Source organism: Pollicipes pollicipes, unplaced genomic scaffold (genome assembly GCF_011947565.3).
Source record: "Pollicipes pollicipes isolate AB1234 unplaced genomic scaffold, Ppol_2.1 Scaffold_5724;HRSCAF=6776_pilon_pilon_pilon, whole genome shotgun sequence".
In the NCBI taxonomy this organism is placed as follows: domain Eukaryota; kingdom Metazoa; phylum Arthropoda; class Thecostraca; order Pollicipedomorpha; family Pollicipedidae; genus Pollicipes; species Pollicipes pollicipes.
Genome location: NW_023596746.1, coordinates 8523536 through 8546030, shown reverse-complemented (window position 1 = coordinate 8546030; position 22495 = coordinate 8523536). Strand labels below are relative to the sequence as shown.

At 54.0% G+C, this 22495-nt stretch overlaps 2 protein-coding genes across 2 annotated transcripts in view; one reads left to right on the top strand and one right to left on the bottom strand.

The window, feature by feature from the left end:
• Positions 1-297, top strand: part of LOC119102451 (structural maintenance of chromosomes protein 2-like) — a gene marked incomplete at its 5' end in the record, with an annotated part of 20467 nt that extends 20170 nt beyond the window's left edge. Inside the window, one exon of the mRNA XM_037225822.1 lies at positions 277-297. Coding sequence (XP_037081717.1) covers positions 277-297 — 21 coding nt within the window. The remainder of the gene's footprint in view (positions 1-276) is intronic.
• Positions 298-3481: 3184 nt separating this feature from the next.
• Positions 3482-17373, bottom strand: LOC119102450 (structural maintenance of chromosomes protein 2-like). Its single transcript, XM_037225821.1, is given in 21 exon segments — positions 3482-3793; positions 4960-5107; positions 5523-5744; positions 7093-7208; positions 8553-8607; positions 9074-9291; positions 9659-9709; positions 10278-10402; positions 10405-10423; positions 10773-10901; positions 11230-11334; positions 11706-11709; positions 12054-12228; positions 12698-12887; positions 13429-13578; positions 14231-14371; positions 14824-14917; positions 15797-15831; positions 16382-16543; positions 16822-16971; positions 17365-17373. Coding segments are annotated over 21 exon segments (2610 nt in total).
• Positions 17374-22495: the final 5122 nt, after the last annotated feature.

Below are 22495 nucleotides of genomic sequence, written 5' to 3'. Positions count from 1 at the left end.
CGAAATGTAAGTGTTTGGCGACATCAGGTGCCGAGGCGAAACTGGTCGATGTTGCAATTGCATCATATCACACCGACGAATGCCACTGCCTTGAAAAAACCACATGCCCACACAGAATGGTACAGGGTGCTGTTTCTTTCTTCCGCTAAGCAGCGCCGCTGTTCAGCGAGGAGGCGTCGCTCCATAAATCGCATGGGAGGGAAACTGGCGCAGTTTCAACGCGAAGCATGCCAAGCATCTAGCGCCGTCCAGACGTCAGCGGTTCGTGTGCTTCAGCAAAACGACTTCAGTCGGTGACGTCCCAAACGCTCTGGTAATGGTACGAAGGGGTGTGCTGTGTATTGTGACAGAGACACGCTTGCTGGACTCTGCTGCACTATCGCGTGTAAATTATGCGTGGTCCAACTTGGAACAGTAGATGGGCGGTATCAGAACACGACGGGTCCCGTCAGCTCTGCACACTGTGCGTGCTACACATTTCAAAATATCCAAGGACCAAGGACCAAAACATCTCTCACGTCAAACCTCAAAACGCGCTTTATACGTCAGTCCACGATCCAACTACTCCTCCGAGAAATCCCGCGACACACTCTGATGGGCTGCGGTGTCCGTGGAGATGGATGGTTCATTCGGAACATCAGCGACGGCGGCAAAAGTGCGTGGCTTTGGTCTTGGAAGATGAAACGGAATCCGTTCTCGTTCCATCTTTCCAAGGATGTCATAGTCAGCTGGATACGACTCTTCATCGTGGGGACTGTTTACTAATGCGCTGTACTAGATGGTGGAGTCTTCCTCAAAAAAGGAGCTCGACCGACTGATTGTGAAAGCGAATTGCATGCGTCGTTAATAGCAACGGCAAAAAGTGTCACGCTCCAGACGCCGCCCTGAGGCACCCCGATTATCAAAGAAAGTTTGTGGGTCGACTTAATGCCACGGCGGACACGAAAAAGGCGATAAATTAAAAAGTTCTGCACAAAAGTGCCCACCGGGCCCGGATGATAAGGTCAAGGAGCTTCAGAATAATACCACGGTGCCAACAAAAGTCAAAGGCACCCCTACATCAAAGAACAGCGCGCCAACATATCGTCTTTGCTTAAACCGGACACGTTTAGCAGCACCAAGGGGTAAGATATGGTCTGCGGTACTTTGAGGCTTCCTAAAAACACTGAGCATTCGCAACGACACCATGCACTTCTAAAACCCAGGTGGATCGTTCATTTACCATACTTTCCACCAGTTTACATAATGATTATGTAAAGAGATCAGCAAATAGTGAAGTGGTTCTTCGCCACTTTTCCAAAGCTTTATCACGCGCCCGGGTGGCCGGTTGAATGCCTTTCGTTCTGGTGGGAAAGAGAGGGAGTCAATTTGACCCACCTGAGACCTAAAAAAAAACTGAGAGATAGACATCAAATGCGCAGGGTGGGTTGGTCTGTATATGAACTCACTTGTGTCGAACTTTGTGGTTCCCTGGTCATAACCTTTGGATCAAATAAGGTCAAACAAAGCCGAGCTTCAGATTGGTGTCCAAAGTGCCCCCAACCTCTCAATGCCACCGGCTTAAGCCTAGATACCTGTTCTAAGCAAAAGGTCACTGGTGTTTATTCGAGGTCACTCACCTTCTTTAACGCCGAAAAGACCAAGGTGACCAAATTCATACGGGATATTTTGATTTTTTTATTTGAACATGCGTCAAAGTTTACGTTAAGCAACATGTTCCCAAAAACAAAATGTTGACGTGGGTCATTTCAGGTTAGCAACCTACTCTGGCATCGAAGAAGTCCACCAAAGACGTTTATTGCGGTCCCTGTTTTTAACAAATTCGCAATAAGCACCTGAAATTGCCTCATACAACAGAATACAACAAATGTCGAGTAAAGAAGCAGGTTGGCTTCTAATTCGGTCTGACCTTCAAACCTGTCCGTCATGTCTAGAAATTGTCTTCGCTGGCAACCACGGCCCGACTTTCACCCGCCATAGGTCAATGTCATTACCAACATCTAATCCTTATTTCAAAATATTCACCATCATTGCCTAAGTGTGCAAAGCTTGGCGGGCTACATACGCTTTTCGGAATTTTCTTTCATTTTATGAATAATTATTCCGTAAAAACCTTCGGTTTTAGACCGAATGGGGCATGGGGTAAAAAAAATATGGCGTTTTAAAATATTTGGGTGAACAAAAATGGGGATAGGGTAAAACCGAAGGCATTTACTCCATCCCTCATGGGGCGCGGGGTAAAACCGAAGGTTTGACCCCCATTCTACCGGACGCGTGCTAAAACAGGAATTACGGTAGCCTCCCGCCGCCCTGCAGGAAAGCCACCACCTGTCCCTCAGGAAGTTAAAAGTCGCCCGGAGCATCCCCGTGCGTAAGGTGGCAGTTGATGTAGCACGTCCACTCTGCATTTAGCCAGCCCCTCTGAAACCACTACGTAGTGCGCTAGCGCTCACCAACTCCGCCTTTGAAAACAAGTCTTTGCATGGGCAGTTTGTCAAAGTGGAGAAGTCACTATGCATGCTTGGCAGCGGGCGCTGCAACGAACAAACAATGGCCCATGTTCCAGTCCTGACCACGCTCCCATATCGCACGAGCGATTTTTTTGCGACATCCATCGGTGGGGGCAGATCAGACCACCAACTCGCAGCGCAAGACGAGGCATTGAACGAAATTGCTCCGAAATACGCTTGACGCGGGAACAAACTCTAAATATTGGTGTGAAATGGTTCAATGCGCTCACCTATTTTCAGCACGACTGACTTTCAACTACCTTCACGGTACATCTAGCGAACGCCCATGCCTTCTTAAGAGCTTCAGGTTATATTTGGTGCCCCTGCGACCGAAAGTTCGAAAAGCCGCTTCCGTTCACAGTAGCGAGCCTTAGGTGTTTGTGAGACCGCAAGCTACCCTAATATCTGTACGGGAGGGGGGAGGAGCAATAAGTGGTGGAATATTTCAGTAAATGGGAGCGTTAGGCTTGATTTCGCCGCCAAGGCTAATGTCAAATGTGTGACCCATGGAGCAAGGGGAGAATGCAGCTGAGAAAAGCTAACAGGACTCCCAGAGTGGACATGTTGCGCACCCGGTATCCATGGTAACCAGCAGCGCAGGCCGCGTCGCGTCCCATCCTGTCGCGTTGCGTTGCGCGCGCCGCATAAAAACCCCTAGTGTGAGGCGCACTGAAGAGCGACTGGGATGTGCCGATAGTTTAAAATATAGACGTGCATCTACAGCCTGGAGCGTAGACTGCGTCGCGACATGTTGAGGGACAGCCGACAAACTCAGCCCGTGCGACATGCTTTCAGCCAATGAGTTCGGCACCAGCTCCGTTTCCTGCAGACTTCCTGCCCCCCGTTACTACCGTTTCCTCCTACACCGGGGTTCACAAATTAGCATGGAGCTTATGATTGCCTAGTGATGAAGGTTCACATAAAGCTATACAGCCCTGTGACAACCAACCCACAACCCACTGCTGTCTAAGCTATACAGTGGGGCTTAACAGCGGCAGCCGCTGGGGCCTGCAGAGCTTGGAGTTATATCCAGTCGGAGCATCCCAACGCTGCTGCAGCTCAGCCCGGACTGCCGGCCGCTGACTCACCCGCTCCTGCATGTCCTTGGCGTCGCTCCTGGCCTTGCTGAGCTTGTGGTCCAGCTGCTTAATCTCCAGCTCGCGGTCGCGATTATCGCTGATGACTTTCTCCTTCTTCGTGGCCAGCTGCTGGATTTCCTTGTTTTGGGCGTTCATCACGTCCTTTTGCGCCTTGACGGCCGCCTGAGCCTGGGCAAGCGCCGCCTGCCGGGAGGGTCCCGTCTGTTACGCCACCTGCCCGGAGAGACTCGCCTTCACGCCACCTGCCCGGAGAGACTCGCTCGTTACGCTACCTGCCAGGAGAGACTCGCCTGTCCGCCACCTGTCGGGAGACTCGCCCGACACGCCACCTGCCAGAGAGACTCGCCTGTCACGCCCACCTACCCGGAGAGACTCGCCTGTCACGCCACCTGCCAGAGGAGACTCGCCTGACCGCCACCTGCCAGAGGAGACTCGCCTGTCACGGCTACCTGCCAGGAGAGACTCGCCTGTCACGCCACCTGTCGGGAGACTCGCCTGTCACGCCACCTGCCAGAGGAGACTCGCCTGTCACGCCACCTACCCGGAGAGACTCGCCTGTCACGCCACCTGCCAGAGGATACTCGCCTACCACGCCACCTGCCCGGAGAGACTCGCCTATGCAAAATGCTCTTAAAAAACCAAATGCTACTGATCTGCACTTATCTTGAAGAAGTCCATCAAAGATAGGTCTTGCGGCCCCTGCTATAAATAGATTCGAAATGAGCACCAAAACTACCTCATACGCAAGGCCTTCAGTGCAAAAACACCCCGGTTATGACCTTGGTCTGACGTTCAACACCTGACCCTAGGTCAATGGAACTTGTTGTAATCGTATGAGCAATTCCCTAGAATTTGTCCTCGCTAACAGCCACGCCCCCGACTGGGACCCGTCATAGGTCAAGCAACCCTACAACATGCATCGGCTACGCCGCGCTCTGTACGAGCATAAGTTTGTAAAAACCTTCTCGGGTGGAAGGGTCAAGTCCCCCCCCCCCCCCCCCCCCCCGCCACCACCACACGCGTGCGGCGTACACAATGATAGTTGTGGTTAATGGTCACCAATGTACACCCTCCAACCGTACGCTCATGTCCATGAATATTTTCGTAACTTTCAGGAATCGTCTAGCGCTAAAAAAAAATAGGACTCATTAACAGGCTGATGGTCTTGGTGATATGCCCAGACCAAGCGTGACCTAAGATGTTGACGCGCGTGATCACGGAAACATCACATCCAGCCGGGCCGACACGTAGGCAGGGTGCGTGTGTCATGAGAAAGTGCGGCCTGAGGGGGCCGGCTGTAAGGCCTGAGGCGGGCCGACCGCGCGGCCTGAGGAGCCCGGGGCGCTGACCTGTGCAGCCTGCTTGCCGCGTCTGAGCATCGGCCAGTCGCTCGGCGTACTGCGACAGCGCCCGTCTCCGCCGCCGCGATTCTGCTCCTCAGTCGACTGCACCGAGGTGCCCAGGTCGGCGATCTCCAGGCGCATCTTGCTCCTCCTCCTGCCGGGCGGACGGGGGTCGTCACACGCAAGCCGGCCGACGCGGCGCGAGCTCGGCCCGGCCGTGAGACACACATCCCACCCGCGCAGTCGGCACCGCCGCCTACAGCTACCGTCTTTCACGGCCCGCCGCAGCGTTCCAGCAGCGAGGCACGGCCCACTGGAATATACGACAGGTGTTACAAAACAGACCACACAATTGAGTGAACCGCCAGTTCCACTCTTGAGAGTGTGTCATTGGGACTTTACGGACAGACACCTCAGCTGCTGACGGCTATATGAACGTCGCTTGCCCTCTCACCCTGGTCATGAAGGGCTGGGCACCACGGGGAATCGAACCCCGTACATCCTGGTTTCCCAGACGCGCAGTGGTTAAACGCCAGACGCGTAAACCACTACAATACCGGCACCCCCACTCTGAGAGAGTGAGACCCGGCCCGGTAACCTGCTGCCGATCCTGCCAGGCCTTGCGCGTCTCCTCGGCCCGTGTCTTGCAGGCCTTGACCTCGGCCTCGGCGCTGTTCAGCTCGCGTTCTCGCACAGCCTGCTGATCTCGGATCTGTTCCTCCAGGTGGGCGACGCGCGCTCGCTGCCCCTTCCGGTCGCCGCACAGCGCGACTGCGTTTCCTCCAGCTCCACTGACGGAGGGGAGAGACGAGAGGGAAGCGTCACACACCGGCCGGCAGCTGGCGCGTGACGGCGAGACGCGACTGCTCACACTACACACACCGAGACCCTGACAGTGGGGTGCAATGAAGAGCATTTACTCCTACCGTCACAGATCTGCCGGAGGAACAGGGGCTTTAGAGCACATAGCCTATAAAACGTCGGAAGGCAGCCGCTGGCAGCCTTCTGCTCCGCACCGGTCGGTCTCCCGGCGTCCCCCCCGCCGCCAGCCAGTGGGGACGGCGCGGTGCCCAGTTTAGCGCCCCAGCCGTCGACAGTGCACGCGCCAACGGGCACCACGGCGACTGCGCGCTGTCCTGCCCGACCACCAGGCTACTCCAAACCGACTACTAAGCGACCAGAGAGCGCGAAGGACGTAATGCTGATGCCGTTTGCGCGTTCCACATACCATAGCCCGACCACAGCTGATCGCGATGTGGGGTAATGTAAAGCCGCCGTAACCCAGAGTTGACAAGCCACCGCACATAGATCAGGTTCGGAGCTAATGCCAGGACAGAATCGCGCCACTCCACCCATGAATACGTCGATATCCCATAGTGAAACCAAAATGGCAACTTTGAACGGGCTCGTAACCGAGACTCGAGCCGCAATACGCTGGATGACTGATGACTGATGATGATGATGATTTACGGAAGCCATCTGCATACGCGGGTGAGCGTGGTGTCGCGCGGCTCCTCGGACGCGAGAGCCGCGCTCCCGACCGGCCCAATGCGGCTTTCATGAGTGTGGGTCCGCTGCGGCTTCCGTGTGTGGACGCACAACATGGATGATATCATTTGGTTTTCTCTGGCTGATAATTGATATCTGCGGGCGCTTCGAAAATTCGAATATACAGTGCCCCACTTCTGTTCAATCCGGTGACTGCTGAAAGCTGGTGCGACGGACAGCTGGGACAGCACGATTGCGGCATTTGAAAAATTATCTGTCTACGATGTTATCTCCCCGGTGCGCATGAATGGCTGCGTTTAAATAGCTTATATGTCTCTTACCTGCCCCTATCCGTATCACAAGCGTGCGCCTGGCTCCTGGTAGGTGCGTGTGCGTGTGCGTGTGCGTGTGCGTGTGGTGTGTGTGTGTGTGTGTGTTGCGCGTGTGCGTGTGCGTGTGCGTGTGCGTGTGCGTGTGCGTGTGTGTGTGTGTGTGTGTAGCGAGCCCCTCAAAACCAAAATGGCCATGTCCCAGTTGAGCGACAAACTTCGTGGCTATAATAGCCTCGCTCTCTGCTTGCAACAAAGCATAAGCGAGCAAATGAGGTGTATCTACCCAGCAGGAGTACCAGCCGCCCGGGGCAGACCGCACCGAGCGGAGAGGGGGGGCGTGATCGCCGAGCAGCACTGACCGATCAGCTGTTCCAGGCGCTGCACCTCCTGCTGCAGCTGGCAGTGGGTGGTCTGCTGCAGCCGCTCCCGCACCAGCTGCAAGCTCGTGCCGCTTCAGCTCAGCTGCTGCTTCAGCTGCGCGTACCTGCCGGCGTGGCTCGGAATCAGGTGCGCGTCTGCAGACGGCGCGCGCGGCGCCAGCCACGCTATAAGACAGCCGCGGTCACAAACGCGCCGACGGAAGCCCGGGACAGCGCCGGGATGGATTGGAGGGACGAGGGGACTGATGGAGGATTGGAGGAGGGGGGATTGGAGAATGGGATCGGGGTGGGGAGACCGCGCGCTCTGGTGAGCAGGTATCGCCTCATCTGGATAGCACTGGACCCCTGGCCTGTGACGGCCCTCAGCCAGCTAGCATTCTCTCGGTAAGTGGTACAGTGCAGATACTGGCTCTGCCCCATCGTACCCAACGGGCTCACAAAACACCGCAAAATTAGTCACGCTTAAACACGGCTATCGAACATGAGCCTTTCGTATTGAAAGTCAAAGCCTCTGTCGCGCTAAAAGAACGTCCTCCCCATCTTATGGCAATCCGAACTTTGCATGCCCGTTCTTCCTACAAATAAAGAGGGCGCGACGCGACCCATGACGTCGCCGCCCACTTCCAAAAGCCCTGCTCCAGCCGGGATTCGAGCACAAGAGACGAGGTGGTCGCATCACCTACTGAGCCCAACAGGCTCACATCCCGTACTAACAGTGCCCCCGCCCACCGAGCTTCATGGGATTCACGCCACATTTAAGTCATTGCAAGGTAACGGCCAACGTTTTAGCAGTTCAATATTCATTGACCCTCTGTCGAGGAGGCAAACGCCGTTATAATCTCAGCAGCGTCGAACACGTCCGACTGGCTTACATGGCTGGTAAGGACTACTGGCCGAAAGAAAAACACGGCAAAAAAGAAAACAACCGAGTCTAGTTACATCGTAACTAAATTAATAGAATCCTTTCCAGGAAAAAAATCGGGCGCGAGAGGGTCGGTGGATATAATGCTGATACAAAGAACCGTTTAAAAGAGCGTGGAGCGCTGAACTCTGTCACGCAGACTCAAGTGGACTCAATCAACAATCACGCGGACTCAAACAGGACTCAACCCACAACGCACCAGAACCTCGCCCACCAACATTCAATACGAAACTCACAGGCACATAGCAACAGCCAAACCTCGGCCCAAGGAAGTCATCATTGGCACAAACTTGCGGATCCAGGTTTTTGAAATCGGTGTGCCGCTCCGTTCATGCGCTTTAAGGCAGCTGCATGGCCCGTTACGGTGGCTAGCCCGGACCAGACCGCTGCCCTCAGATGATAAAACAGGTGGATCGGCGCTGGGACAGCACCGGTCACACTCGCACGCGTCTGACCGCTGGGCAGCACCGGTCACACCGCGCACGCGTCTGACCGCTGGGCAGCACCGGTCACGCTCACGCGCGTCTGACCGCTGGCAGGGCAGGCGACCACTTACTGCCCACTTGGTTAGCCCCACCAACAATATCTTGGTCATCACACACTCCAGGCACTCACCCTCCACCGGCCGATCGGTGCCGCGCGCCCTGCTGTTCCACGAGGTATCCACTATTCAAGGCGCGCGCAGCGCAGTCTCCCATGTGTCGCGATTCTGCTCAGAGCTACACTTACTGGGGCTGGGGGTACACAAGCCCAAGGCAGGGCACGGTACACCAAGTGCTACACCTCCCACAGCAAGCAATTCATTCATAGCAAACACACATTGAGCATTTTATTGCAGATTGTTGCAAAGCCAATTTGCCTATCACTGGGCACCTCTGCGTGTGTAGTTTATACACAAAGTTCTGGCCGCCACCGCGGACGCAGTACTTCCAGGTAGCATCTGAACACCTCAGACCACCACGTGTCCGCCGGCCGGCCTCCGCCCATCGGCTACTCACCTGTCGCCGTTCTCCGTCAGCGACGAACAGCTCCGCCTCGACCTCGGCCAGCCGCTGCTCCAGCTGGCGCAGCCGCTGCTGGCAGCGTACAGCGCGTGCAGCTCGGCTAGCACCGAGGAGCGCGCCTGGCGCGAGCCGCCCGTCAGGGTGCCGGCCGGGTCCACCACATCTCCGTCCAGCTCACAGCGCGGCGCTGCACGCGGTGGGTCGAACGCCACCTGTCGGCGCCCGGACCGCGTCAGAGGTCACGGGTCACGGGTCACCGTCGCGTCAGAGGTCACGGGCCACGAAGAGGTCACGGGTCCCACGCCAGACGTTACGACGGACACGTTTGCGGCGGGCATTAACATGCAAACAGCGGTGCACTGTTAATGCCTAACGAACGGAACGGAACAGGGCGGGGAAAGCGGTCCCATAGCACCGATACGGGTTGCCAATGTGCGCGTTTCAGTGAACATAGTGGCCGTGAGGCAGGTGGCGGCCTTGCCGACGTGGCGGCGTGTGGCCGCGTCTCACCTCTTGGCCACGTCCAGGCGCTGCAGATGAGCGTGTTGCCGAACACCCACTCCATGGCCTTCTGCAGGCGCGGCTCGTGCTGGATGCAGGAGAGCGCCGTCCGCCGTTCTCCTTGCCCACCTACCGGCGCGCCGGGCGGCCCGGTCAGAGGTTAGGCCCGACCTGACTCTCCCGCCGTTCGGCACATCACACACCACTCGCGTCGGAGGACAGCTGAGTGAACGCCGGCACTGCGGCGCTACCGTAACGCGCCGGCTCCGGGCCAGCGGGACCAGCTCGAAGAGCCGGTGCCGGGCGCGCCGAGCGTGGCCGGCCGGGTCGCAGCCGCTGTCATGACGAACGGCCCGCCGGGCCCGCTGGGGGGTCCCAGCGGCCGCGGCCCGCCCGACACCGGCGCCGCAGCCGCAGGGGGCTCGACGGGACGGAGGCCTCGGAAGGCAGACAGGACCACCGCATGCGGACCACGCCGCCAAGCTCTTGACGATACGACAGTGGCAATGTGTCAAACAACCTGACCCCGACAAATGCGCCCAATCAGCAGGCGTTTATCACCGTTCGCCACAGTCGACCCTGGCCTCCATACTCTCAAGTACTGAACCATCAGACACTGACGTGTTACCACGGTACTGAGCCACGGGCTGCATCCCAGCAGCCATACTGCCAGCACGCGTGGCCACCAGCCACTGACCACTTTCTCAGCGTGTCGGATAGTCTGCATGTCGATGCTGGAGCTGGAGATCTTGTTGAGCGGGATAAACGTGACGCGCTTCTGCAGCTGTCCCCTTTCCAGCAGCTTTTTGCCCACCACCTCGTGTCCACCACCACGTTGTACAACTGAGGCAATGACGACACCAATCAGGTGACTTGCGATGTCGCGCCGACATGCATGTGATGTGAGACAACCACATACTCCTGGCATTTTACACTCTAGCGAATCGTACAAAGTGTAGTGTTATCATTAATTGACAGCGTCGACTGTGACACACTGTGCACTAAACCAGGCCAATGGACATTCGGTAGCCCGTTCCAGTCCAATAAAGCACTTAACGTCATCACGCTTACACTTCGCGTAGCTCTGTGCGCAAGACGACATATTCGACTCGTTGATAGCGATCTCGCACCCTGACTGCACCCACCAATACTGCGTGTCAACAGCAGCAGCGGCTCCGGCGAGCTGGCTTACCCGGCCGCCGGCGGTCACCTCCAGGGCGGTGGCCGTGGCGACGTCCTTCATGTTGAAAAGCTTTCCCACCACGCCGCGAACGGTGCTGCGGTCGAAGCCCTTCTCCGGGTCCCGGTAGTCGAGCACCAGCTGGGGGGTACCTGCAGCCGCCGGCCGGCGTCGGCGTCAGAGCCCGTGCCGCTGCGGAGGGCGCCGGGCGGCGGCGTGGCGGCACCGGGTGGGCCGCACGCTCCGCAAATGTAGACGCGACAGAACGAACGGTCCACGCGCGTGACTCCAAGGTCAGAGAAGTGACGCAAAACAAGACCCGAGACGAACTTGTGCGGTCTAGTATAGGTCTGCAGGTCTGGAGGGGTCTAACAACACGGCCTGGACAACAGTGTCCTGCGGACGCCCGGTCGTCTCCTAACGGCTGAGGACGACAGGCTGAGGGGACCAGTTACCGCGACTCCAGCACGTCCAGCTTCTCCTTCAGCCGGCTGAGCTCCTGCTTCAGCTCGCGACGCTCCGTCTCCAGCACGTCCACCCTGGCCTCGTCGTACCGCAGCTGGCCCATTGACTTCTAAAAACAGGCCCCGTCGTCTGCTCAGTATCGAACGACCAACCGCGAGAGAAACGACGAGCAAATGCAAACGAAGGTCAGTTGTCGTTTGCACAGACTTCGCAGAGTAGCTAGCAGCGCTGGTAACTGTCCGCCTGCTAGTGATTACCACGTGTAACTGCGTTCTCACAAGACTACGTGTACGTGAGTACCCTCTCAGGCTCTTGTGACAACACAACATCTATTTGTTCCATTCAGCCCAAAACTACACGTGCGACGGGATGGCTTTACACCAGCACAAAACCGTCACCGTGTAATGCGCCAACAGGCCAGCCGTTGTACCCGGACAAGCCATGGATCAAATGCCAGCAAACACTAGACATTGCACGCACATCACTATTGAAGAGTCGGTGTTAGTGTCACGCTCGGCGGCATATCTGACACGTGTTGTCGCGGCGTGGGCCCAGCTGCCGCAGCGCACGCCGCTCACCAGCCCCTTGTCGCCAAACCACAAACGGAGGGCCGCCACGGTCACCACACCTGTCGGCTACAGGCACCCTCGCCATCTATAAAAGCTACCTCGACCTTACGAGCCGAGACGGCTCGTTTTAAAACGCCTGTGCGCCCATGAATCCCAAGTAAGCTCTACCGGCACCAATCCTGTGGCCACTGCCGCCAGCCTGCTCATGTCTCCCGTGCTCTGGTGTGCGGCCGGTGTGCTGCAGAGCCGCCTGGCTGACCTCGAGACGGGCCGCGTCGGCCCCATCGTCTGCAGCTGGCTCGAGTCGCGTCGGTACTCGCTCTCCGTCTTCTTCATCTCGGAGCGCCGCTTGGCCAGCTCCTGCTTGGTGTGCTTCAGCTTCATGTCCGCCTGCTTGCGCTCCGTCTCCGAGTCCGCGATGGCCGACTTGGCATCTGCCGTGGCCGAACAGCAGGCGTTAGCGCGACACCGGGCTACGCTCGATGACCTGCAGCATTTCTGAATAAGGCTTCTCCGCAGACCTGTGGCCATTCCCTAGTCCGGGTAATGCGCCTAAATCGCTGAGTGCACCCGCACAGAAGCCAGGTGACGTCAGAAGGCAGGACGGACCGTGGATTGTGACACGTTGAACTTCTTCCGACAAATTGTGGGGTTGAGCTGGAATTGCACGACTGGATGGCAGGGGTCGAGGCTCACCCAAAAAGCATCGCTGGGCGTGAGCTCCGAACCCAGACATGAATTCATTCAAAAGGCTGGACACTGGGATAAGGTGAAAAATGAGAAAAAAAATGTGAGCAAGCATTACGGAAAACAGGCCTTCACAACCTCAAGCGCTAATAAGATCGACAGTGCGACGTCGCTTGCGAGCTGATGTATTTGGGCGCGGGGCGGCACCACACTCACTCATGAGCTGCTGAGCGAGCGTGGCGTCCTGGCCGTCGTCGCCGCTGAACATCCCCGAGCTAATGGCCTGGAAGCGTTTCTGGGCGGCGGCGAGCGCGGCCGCCTGCTCGGCGTCGGCCTCACGCAGCGCGTCGAACACAGCGCGCAGTCGGCTCATCTCCTGCTGCCTCTGCTCCAGCGCCGCGCGGTCCTGTCGGCCCGTCACACGGCTCACACCCGGCTCAGACACCGTCCTGTCGGCCGGTCACACGGCTCACACCGGGCTCAGACACCGCCCTGTCGGCCCGTCACACGGCTCACACCCGGCTCAGAGACCGCCCTGTCGGCCCGTCACACGGCTCACACCCGGCTCAGACACCGCCCTGTCGGCCCGTCACACGGCCCACACGGGGCTCAGACACCGCCCTGTCGGCCCGTCACACGGCCCACACGGGGCTCAGACACCGCCCTGTCGGCCCGTCACACAGCTCACACCGGCTCAGACACCGCCCTGTCGGCCCGTCACACGGCCCACACGGGGCTCAGACACCGCCCTGCCGGCCCGTCACACGGCCCACACGGGGCTCAGACACCGCCCTGCCGGCCCGTCACACGGTCCACACGGGGCTCAGACACCGCCCTGTCGGCCCGTCAGCATTGCATTGACCAGCATTGTATATGCGTCAACCAAGTCAGTCCGGTGTAAGGAGCAGAGAAAAGAGCTCATCACGATGTAGGTCGTGGCGACTTACATCCGCCAAACTTTTCTGCAGTTGTTTCTTCTTCTTCTCCTCGGCTTTCACTGAATCCTTGACACCCTTCACGGCAGCAATAGCTTTCGCCTCGACTTTGGTATCCTCCTCTAGCTTCTCCTCCAATGAGACGAGAGTACCACCAGTTTCCTGGACAAGGGAAACATCAGAAGTTCGCATCATTCCCGTCAGCACACAGGGTGGGCCAAACATTTCAAGTCCGCATCATTCTGTTAACTACGAATTACCGGAGTGATGAAGCATTCCGCACATTAATCCAGCAGTTCTTGCTCTACTGTACGGCAGGCTCCCCGTCTTTGAACATTTTGTTGAGGAATCACGCTCCATGGGTCTTACCTGGTGTATTACGATTCATTGAATACTGCCTCAGATTTTGAATGCATCCCGAGAATTAACTTCATTGCCAATAGTTTACCATTTTTGACATATTTTGGTGGTATTGACGACTGAGGCCTAACCAGAGCAGGACATCATAATAAACTTTTTTTCGGAAATGGCGACTTCTTACGATTCTTTATTTCCGTTAAGCCCCAATGACGGCGGAAGAACTATTATATCAACATCTCATATCCTTGAGTTGCCCATTGCATTGATAAGCCCTAACTGTACGGGTTCCAAAGGTGTCGCGTCCAATCGCTAACGTTTCGTTATAATTTGCACGGTACCAACAATCTTCTCTCTTGCTCCACGTCAGAGGACATGTCTTACTGCTCTAAAAATCACGCGTTCACTGTCGGCGAGTTCTAATCCGGTTCCTGACAGTCGGGAAGCGCGGACTGACCGTGTCTCGCTGGTGCTGTAGCTTGCCGATGTCCTCCTCGTACCGCCCGATGTCCTGCTGGCCCTGCTCGATCTGGCCCCGCACCTGCTCGATGGAGTGCTGCACCTCCTGCTCGTCCGATACGGCCTTCTTGCACGACTCCTAGGAGAGGGGGCACACAGGCTTTCCGACTGCGCCAACCACCGACCAGCAGCCCGCTTCGACTGGACGCATGTCCGTGTGGTGGTCAGGACCTCGGGATCGTCATGGGAGCAAGATGGCGTGACGACCAATGAATGGAAAACGGCCAAGAACCACTAATTCCTCTCCTTGACAGCCCTGCATAAGATCGATGCATAGGTAAATACACACAGTGAATAACCGTCAGCATCTGTCAGCATCTGCCAGCTGCGACATTAGTATTAGTGACGGACGACATCCGCCACATCGAGCATACAACCCCAAGGAGGGTGACGACTGCATCCCAGAAAAACACGTCCCGTCACGCAAGCCGCACATTTCGAAAAGCATGCGTTTAATCTAATTCGTTTGCGATCATGGTGTTTTCTTACACAGTCAGTCGCCGGTTACACGAGATGCCTGGCTGTGCTTACCTGCGTGGTGACAAACTTGAATGCAATGCAAAATTTGCTCAGATTGTTCGTATTCTCGCTCCACCGTTTTGATATTCCAAATACGTGGAACGCTCTTCTTTCAACTTATTCATCGTTGGGTTGATTTCTTCGTCCAAGATCTGTAACAATTTGCTGTAATAATGTTCGGAAGGGAACACTGAGATAATTTTCGGAAGAGAATGCCATTATTTCCGCTCCTCGCCTCCCGCACGGCCAGGCATAACGAGGAGACCTCTCCCCGCCCTGACCGTGGTTCAGCCGCCGCCGCCCCTTGACCCCTTAGGGCCGCTGCGCACGGCCAGGCGGCCCAAGCGGAAACTCGCGCAGAGCACGCAGCCGCAGCGCGAGCGACAAACCGCTAGACCCGTGTGGGGTCTCCCGTCCCCCCCCCCCCCCCTTCAGGGCCCCCGCACAATCCTGGCCAAAGTGAAGTCTCGGGGACGCGCCGTGACTGACCCGCACGACGCGTCTCTCGGCCACCAGGATCCGATCAACTCGGGGACGCGGGCGCGGGGGCACGGGCGACCCCGATTAAAGCGGGGGATTGGGAGTGATGAGTGGATCGAATGCGGGAAAGCGGGTATGAGAAGAAAAGCGGGCGGGACAGGGAGCGGGAGCTCACGCACCGGCAGCGTCCGCTACGCCCTGAGAGGAGCAGCTTGCTCTGTCCACCCCATTACCGGAGCTGGGACCCGAGAGACCACGTGACTTCGCGATCAGCTCGCTGAATGACCGCGTCTGGTATATAGCGCTCCCCACATCCAAAACAAAGGTCAACATGCATGACGAAACATGGCGAGGAATGACGGAAATGACTGAAGTGTGAGCTTTTATCATGACCGTAGTATTCAAATGAATGGTAGCATGGCACGAACGTCATTGATTTCTTTGAGCTTGGCATCCTTCTTCTCTATAGTCTTCTGGGCCACCTGCTTCTTGGATTCATAACAGCCTTGTTCCCGCTGCTTCTTCTATCATTGACAAAATCCTGGAGCGAAACAAATCACAGTTGTTAACATGTTTCTTACGATCAACATCGTAAATAACACTCAGCTATTTAATGACATCTTTGTGAAGTAAGGGCAAGACATACGCAAAAATACAAAGTAGTATTTGCCCAAAGAGCAGGAAGCAAAACATAAAAATTACATCCCTCTTGAGCACGTGAAATAAAATACAGCCGATGTATCGATAAATCAGCGGAAGTAGGCTAATAAATGCAAATATTATCAGCTTTTATAAATGTTTCCATACAGCGAATACAAACTGGCAAACACCACATCATGCGCTCGTAATAAGCCATGCATTTCAAGTTCAGGGTACCTGATTTCGAAAAAACGCTGAATAAGTGGAAGGGCGGACCACATGGGGTCCATGGCTCACAGAGAAAACCGCCGATTATTTGGTCCAAACTCTTAACTGGTTCCCCACGCATGTCATGCTTTCGGGACCAGTCACAAAACAAAACGCTGTCTTGAACACCCACGTGACCGCTTAGATGGCCAATGGTGTGTGCCGGGGACCACAGCCCTCTCACCTCTGGCGGCTTCATGTTGAGGACCTTGGTAATGCGGCCCTGCATGATGAGGAAGTGAGGGTTGTTGACGTTCAGCTTGACCGAGCGGAACAGGTCCTGCACCCGGTTGTTCTGCACGTTCACGCCGTTGATGGCGTACTTGTTCCTGCCACCGACCACCACCTGTTCCGCCATGGCCAGGGAGGGTGTAACAGTAGGGGGCAGACGCCAAACACGACAAACCAGCCATTCCTTCCGACGGTACACTGCATTCGATTCACAACAGAAGGGAGCGACCCCCGCCACCGGACAATCATCCGCGTCGAGATTCTCCCGACATATTGAGACAAATGGCCATGTGCGTGAGCGGAGTGCAGAACAGCATCAGAACTGCAGTGCATAGCACCGTCCCTACGGTTGTAACACCGTCCCTCGTAACGCCGTCCGTCCCGGTGCACAACCTGTCGAGTGATGGTGATCTCGTCGTACTGCTCGTAGCCGAGAGGGCTCTCGGCCTTGTCGCTGTTGTCGAACGTGATGGACACAGTGGCCTTGGTGACGCCCGCCTGGCCGTTCTTGTACACCAGCTCCTGCAGGTTCGTCGCTCGCACCTGCAGCGGGCGTCGATCGCACGCACAGGTCAGCACACACCGCACACCCCGACCCGAGCGCAGCTACAGTGATGGCGATCTCTGATGCAATGCATCTGTGCTCTTGCGTTTAACCGTTCGCTGGATAGGCTGAAGGTTGCGCGGTCGAATTCTATGCGTTAAATTATCCACCGGAAGTCATATTTCAGCGAAATATACGCCTTGACAGCACGTAATTTGGCACCCGGGTTGTTAATCTGTACCGGAGCACACACCGTAGCAGTGTAACTCACACAAACTTGTCGCTAAACGATCAACGTATACAGGCTTTGTACAAGTACGTATGTCAAACGAACGCTGCCCGTTACCGATATTTGTGTACATGGAACGGCTTAGGAAAAATTACGTACGTACTTGATACATCCGAACTCTTCCATACCAACTTCCACACTAACTTTAGTCAATACGAACATTTTGCACACATACTTAATGCCCATGGACATTTGAGTTGAGTTGAGTTATTGAGTTTGGAGGGCGCGTCAACCAATGATATCTGCTTATAAAATTTCGTAAGAGTTCTCCCGTTCTCTTCTGCTGTACAAACAATACCTTTGCAGAGTTCATCCTCGAATAACTGCTTACATACATCATGGACATGTAACTTTCTCGTTATGAACTTCTGCCCTAAACCCGGTCGGTTGACAGCACTGCGCCCTCTTAGGAGCTTTATTCGTGACATCAGTCGAGGCCTCTAACGTCATCACGGGCACCTATCCAGGTCACCTCGAATGGCCTGGCAATTAAGCCCTGTAACGAAATCGCTTTACCCCAGTATAATTTGATCGTTTGCAGAATTCGCGCCAGCGCTGCTGGCGATTTACTTTAGGTTCAATGTCATCAATTATGAATTACCACGTGCAGAAACCAGAGCCATGGTTAAAACCGGAACGACGGACATAACGGAACACTTGCCCTGAAAAGTACGCCATGCGCACATGATCGCACCACCCCTCATGGGGTGTCAGCGACTATGGTGATTACGATAGCGCCCAGTAGCCATGCCTCAACTGGGATTTGCCATCCGGCAGTGAGCTGCAGACCGCGAGGCTAACCATTCGGCCCATGACAACGCATTTGACAGTGGGCAATCGAGCATAGCCCACATGCTCACACCTGAGTCAACATTAAATTGGCAGTCACTGAGACACTTTCCCCACCACATTTCCTGCCCCAAAACTATTGCCTGACTATGAAGACTTAAACAGCACGTGAAGTCCCAGTGCTTTCCAAAGGAGAAGCAATTGTTGTTCGCAGGGTGGTCAATGAAAACATCCCATACCCCACCAAGCAAATGTCTCATGATTGAGGCTTTGTTTTGTCTCCCACCATCTGTCAGGGTTGTTTCAAGACAGAGTCCCATTAGGCCACAATGTGGGAAGCCGTGGTGCCGTAGCGGGAGCTCGTTACCCCCAGACAGACAGGTCTAGAACTGAGTGTCCTACCTACTTTACCCCAACCAACCCCAACTGAAATCTTCTGCATCTGAGGAAATGGATAAAAAATTCGATTTAGCAACTGTGGGTTGACCTGTAACTTGTAAAACAAAAAACACATGCTGCATCATGTGATTCTTCTAAGGTCAGGAAACAGAGCTTACTTTTGGATGCACCTTATATATATATATATATATATATATATATATATATATATATATGGTATGTATGTGGTTGTTTAATATGTGGTTTAGATAACAAAGTTTGCATAGCTGGTAAGCATACATTTGAATAAAAACACACACCTCACCCTTGCTCATCTAACTCTCTCTTGCTCTAGCTATCTCTCACTCTCCTCTCAATCAAGACAAAAACAAAACTGGTCCACATATCAATAGTTGCCACTGTAAAAAGCCCGACCACATGAAAACTGCACAACAAAACTGCACACTTCAAAATATGTAAAAAGTGCAAAAAGTATCACATTAAGGGACACCCATTCACAAACATTCACATTCAGTTGCAAGAAATCTTTCTGTACACTACTTACATGGCTGAGGTTTGTGATGCCCAAGACAAAGCAAATGCCATCCAGTATATTGGATTTGCCACTGCCATTCAGTCCAGTAATTGCATTAAATGATGGATCAAAGCCAGTAATTTCAGTTCTTTGACCATATGACTTGAATCCATCAATCAGCATGGATGTGACATACATTGTTCAGGTCTGAAAATGGTGATGAAGCAGAGGTTAGTAGTGCAGGCAAGTAGTGAACAAATGCAGCCAATCAATATTCACATCATTATTTTGTCATATTACTGAAAAATTGAGACACATCAAGGGTTACCAATATTTGCTCAAGTTAAGTTAACTAACCATCCAGATCATGCATGAGACAGGCTCTTAAGCATCAAAACATGCTAAGTACACATTTCAGACCCACATGACAAACCTTCACATAACTAAAGCACTGTCCAGTTTGAGTGATGAGACAAAACTAATGCAGAATAATCAGGAAATGAAATGGCGTAAGTTAGACCACCGAAAACAACAAATCAGCATGAATAACGCCACCTAGACCTTTGCTGCAGATGAAAGCAGCCACACAACCAATAAGAATATCAGCAGTAGAGAAAACGGATTGCAGAATGTTCAAAATGGGGTATTTTTTGCTCCACAAATTCCCTAGTGCAATGCTGTCAAGAATGTAAGTAAGAGATGCAATTCAGGAGAACACATTCCCCTATCTTCACATCTTGTTCCAGCAAAATTCAAAGCATGCACACCATACATCTGAGTGCTCAGGTGCAGCTTGAGTGGTAAGACAAAACTAATGCAGATTGATCAGGAAATGAAATGGCATACATTAGACCACAGAAAACAACAAAGCAGCATGACTAATACCACCCAGACCTTTGTTGCAGATGAAAGCAGCCACACAACCAATAACAATATCAGCAGGAGAGAAAATGGATTGCAGAATGTTCAAAATGGGGCATTTTTTGCTAAACAAATTCCCTAGTGCAATGCTGTCAAGAATGTAAGTATGAAATGCAATTCAGAACACATCCCCAATCTTCACATCTTGTTCTGGAAAATTCAAAGCATGCACACCATACATCTGAGTCCTCAAGTGCTCAGCACACAGTCACATCTGATTCTAGATCATGGAAGGTGCAATTCTTCAGGGAATTATGGTTTGTAGAGGTCAGTTCCTGCACAATACTTCTGACATACTTTTCCCCATCAAAATGTATTTGAAAATTTTCAATGATCTGGTCTGGCCTACATCATGCAACACTTGCACTCCAGATCCAGCAAGACGATGTCGAGTGATTTCTCAGTGACATCACCAATGGTATAACAGCGTAACCTCTAACTCAATCCTCCACCTCACCACCACTTACCTTTTTACCACTGGCTCATCAATTACTTTTCTCGAAATATACTTAGAAGGGAAGTGAGCACCTATCTCGGTATGAGCCACGCATGCTCCCCTTATTCAGCAGTCGGTCCCGTAGCAAAATAAAGGACGATTATTCCAATATCCGACGAATCCCGCCTCCCGCGTTTACCTGTTCGCCCATCCCCTTTCCCGCCGTCTATGCGCTGATTATGTAGCTTGTGCGCAGCAATATTGCAAAGAAGCGGGCATGTCCTTTTCAAAAACAGTACAAACTACCGCCGCGGTTCCTCAAAACACAGCAACACGAAGAGAAACTGAAGATACGTTACATCAAGCAGATATGCTCGTTTTCCAAAATCGCTCGTCACATTACTTTGAAATCTTTACTTACCGATTAAGCCCAATGATGTGAGCAAGTGGGTGGAAATGTCGTGACATGGCCTAAGGCCGAACACCTCGGGAGCGTTCGGCCGGCAAATGATCTCGGAATGATCTGGAACATCGGAAAAAATCGGAGGGTGTTGGTACTGTCAGCACAGAAAAAGACAGAATCTGTTTTCGTTGTGCGTAGCCCTGACTGTTGGCTGTGCGTGGTGCATGGGTGACGAATCTGGGAGATAATTTCGGACCAGACGAGCGCAAATAGATAAGCTACGTGAAATGATTATAAGAGAGATAATTTTTTCGCTGAATAAGTTTTCCTTGGCCCAATGGGCCTGTCAAAAACGTGAATGGATGATTTCACAGATCAAAGCAGACAACTCAGTCCTCGGAATCTCTCCTCTGATCAAAGTAGAAACTAACCATTTGATGCACCTACATGACTCCCGTCCTGCAGATGGCAATCTGTTGACCCCTAGATCGGGTCAAAAGTCACCAAATTTTACCAACATCCAAATCTTTGCTTGCGGCAACTCAGAGCTTAGAATCTGCCTCCCCGGAAAACTTCACCTTCACGATTTGACGTGTCACCCGGGACTCTCTCTTGCAGTTGAGAAGTTGGTGGTCAAGTTCGAAGCATCAAATTGTACAACTTCCAAAATTATTGTTCCAGTCAACTTAGATTTCAAAAAAAATTTCTGGAACACCCACCAAACCTTCATAATTTCGACGGCGCATACCCTGAATCCCTACTGAAGTTGGTAGCGCAGGCAGGTGGAGGAGGCACAGGGACTACGCCCCCCCCCCCCTCGTTAGGTTCTCGTTAGGCTTAAGATCAAGAGCCCGAAAGATCAGCCGGAGTTTTCATTTAGGGGCCCCGGTCCGCGGGCCGGATACTCCAATGTCAGCCAGAGTACCATGCGTGCTCATTAGGAGCCCACTGAGTCGATAAGGGCATATCTTTTGGTCTGACACCACCAGTAACGCACAGTCGGCTGCGTGGCGCATGGGCCTGAGGACCCATTACCCAAGCAGAAACAAACCGGGGCCAGTGATTTATATTGCTCGGGGCCCCACAGCGCCTAACAGGGGCCCTGTGTTGTTAAGGGGCCCGATTCGGCCAGAGGCTGTGTTTGGGAAGGCCCGAAGAGCCTAGAGGTCCCACCGGGTCCGAAGATCAAGGGTCCGATTGGAGGGCCTAAAGGCTTAAAGAGCTGGCCGAGGTCTTATTTAGGGGTCATGATCATGTGAAGAAGGACCCTCAAATAACAGTCAGAGAGCCCTTTGCGTCGATCGGGGATCCTCTCTGCCGATATGGGTCAATATGTCGGTCAGGTACCACCGTACCACATAGTCGGCTTCGTGTCGGTATGGCCTGAGGACCCATTTCTCAATCAGCTATAAAGCCGGGGCCAGTATTTGCACTGGTCTGTGGTCTGGTATCTGTCAGGGGCCCACAGCTTAATAGAGGCCCTGTGTTCACAAGAGCCCCGAGCCGACCAAGGAAAGTAGATGAGACCCGAAGAGGGGCCCGGGCGGCCCATGGGTACCGATGATCAAAGGCCCGGTTGGAGGGCATAAGGGCCCGAGGGACCGGCTGCAGGTCACAAAAATGATCGCGGCCCTAGGGACGTGACCTGAAAGATCAGTCAAAGGTCCTCTTGCACTGTTTGAGGAACCCCTGAGGCAATGCAGGTGTCCAAATTGGTCAGAGACCACGAACAGCGAACCGTCGGCTCTACGTCCGTCTGAGCCTTTGAGACC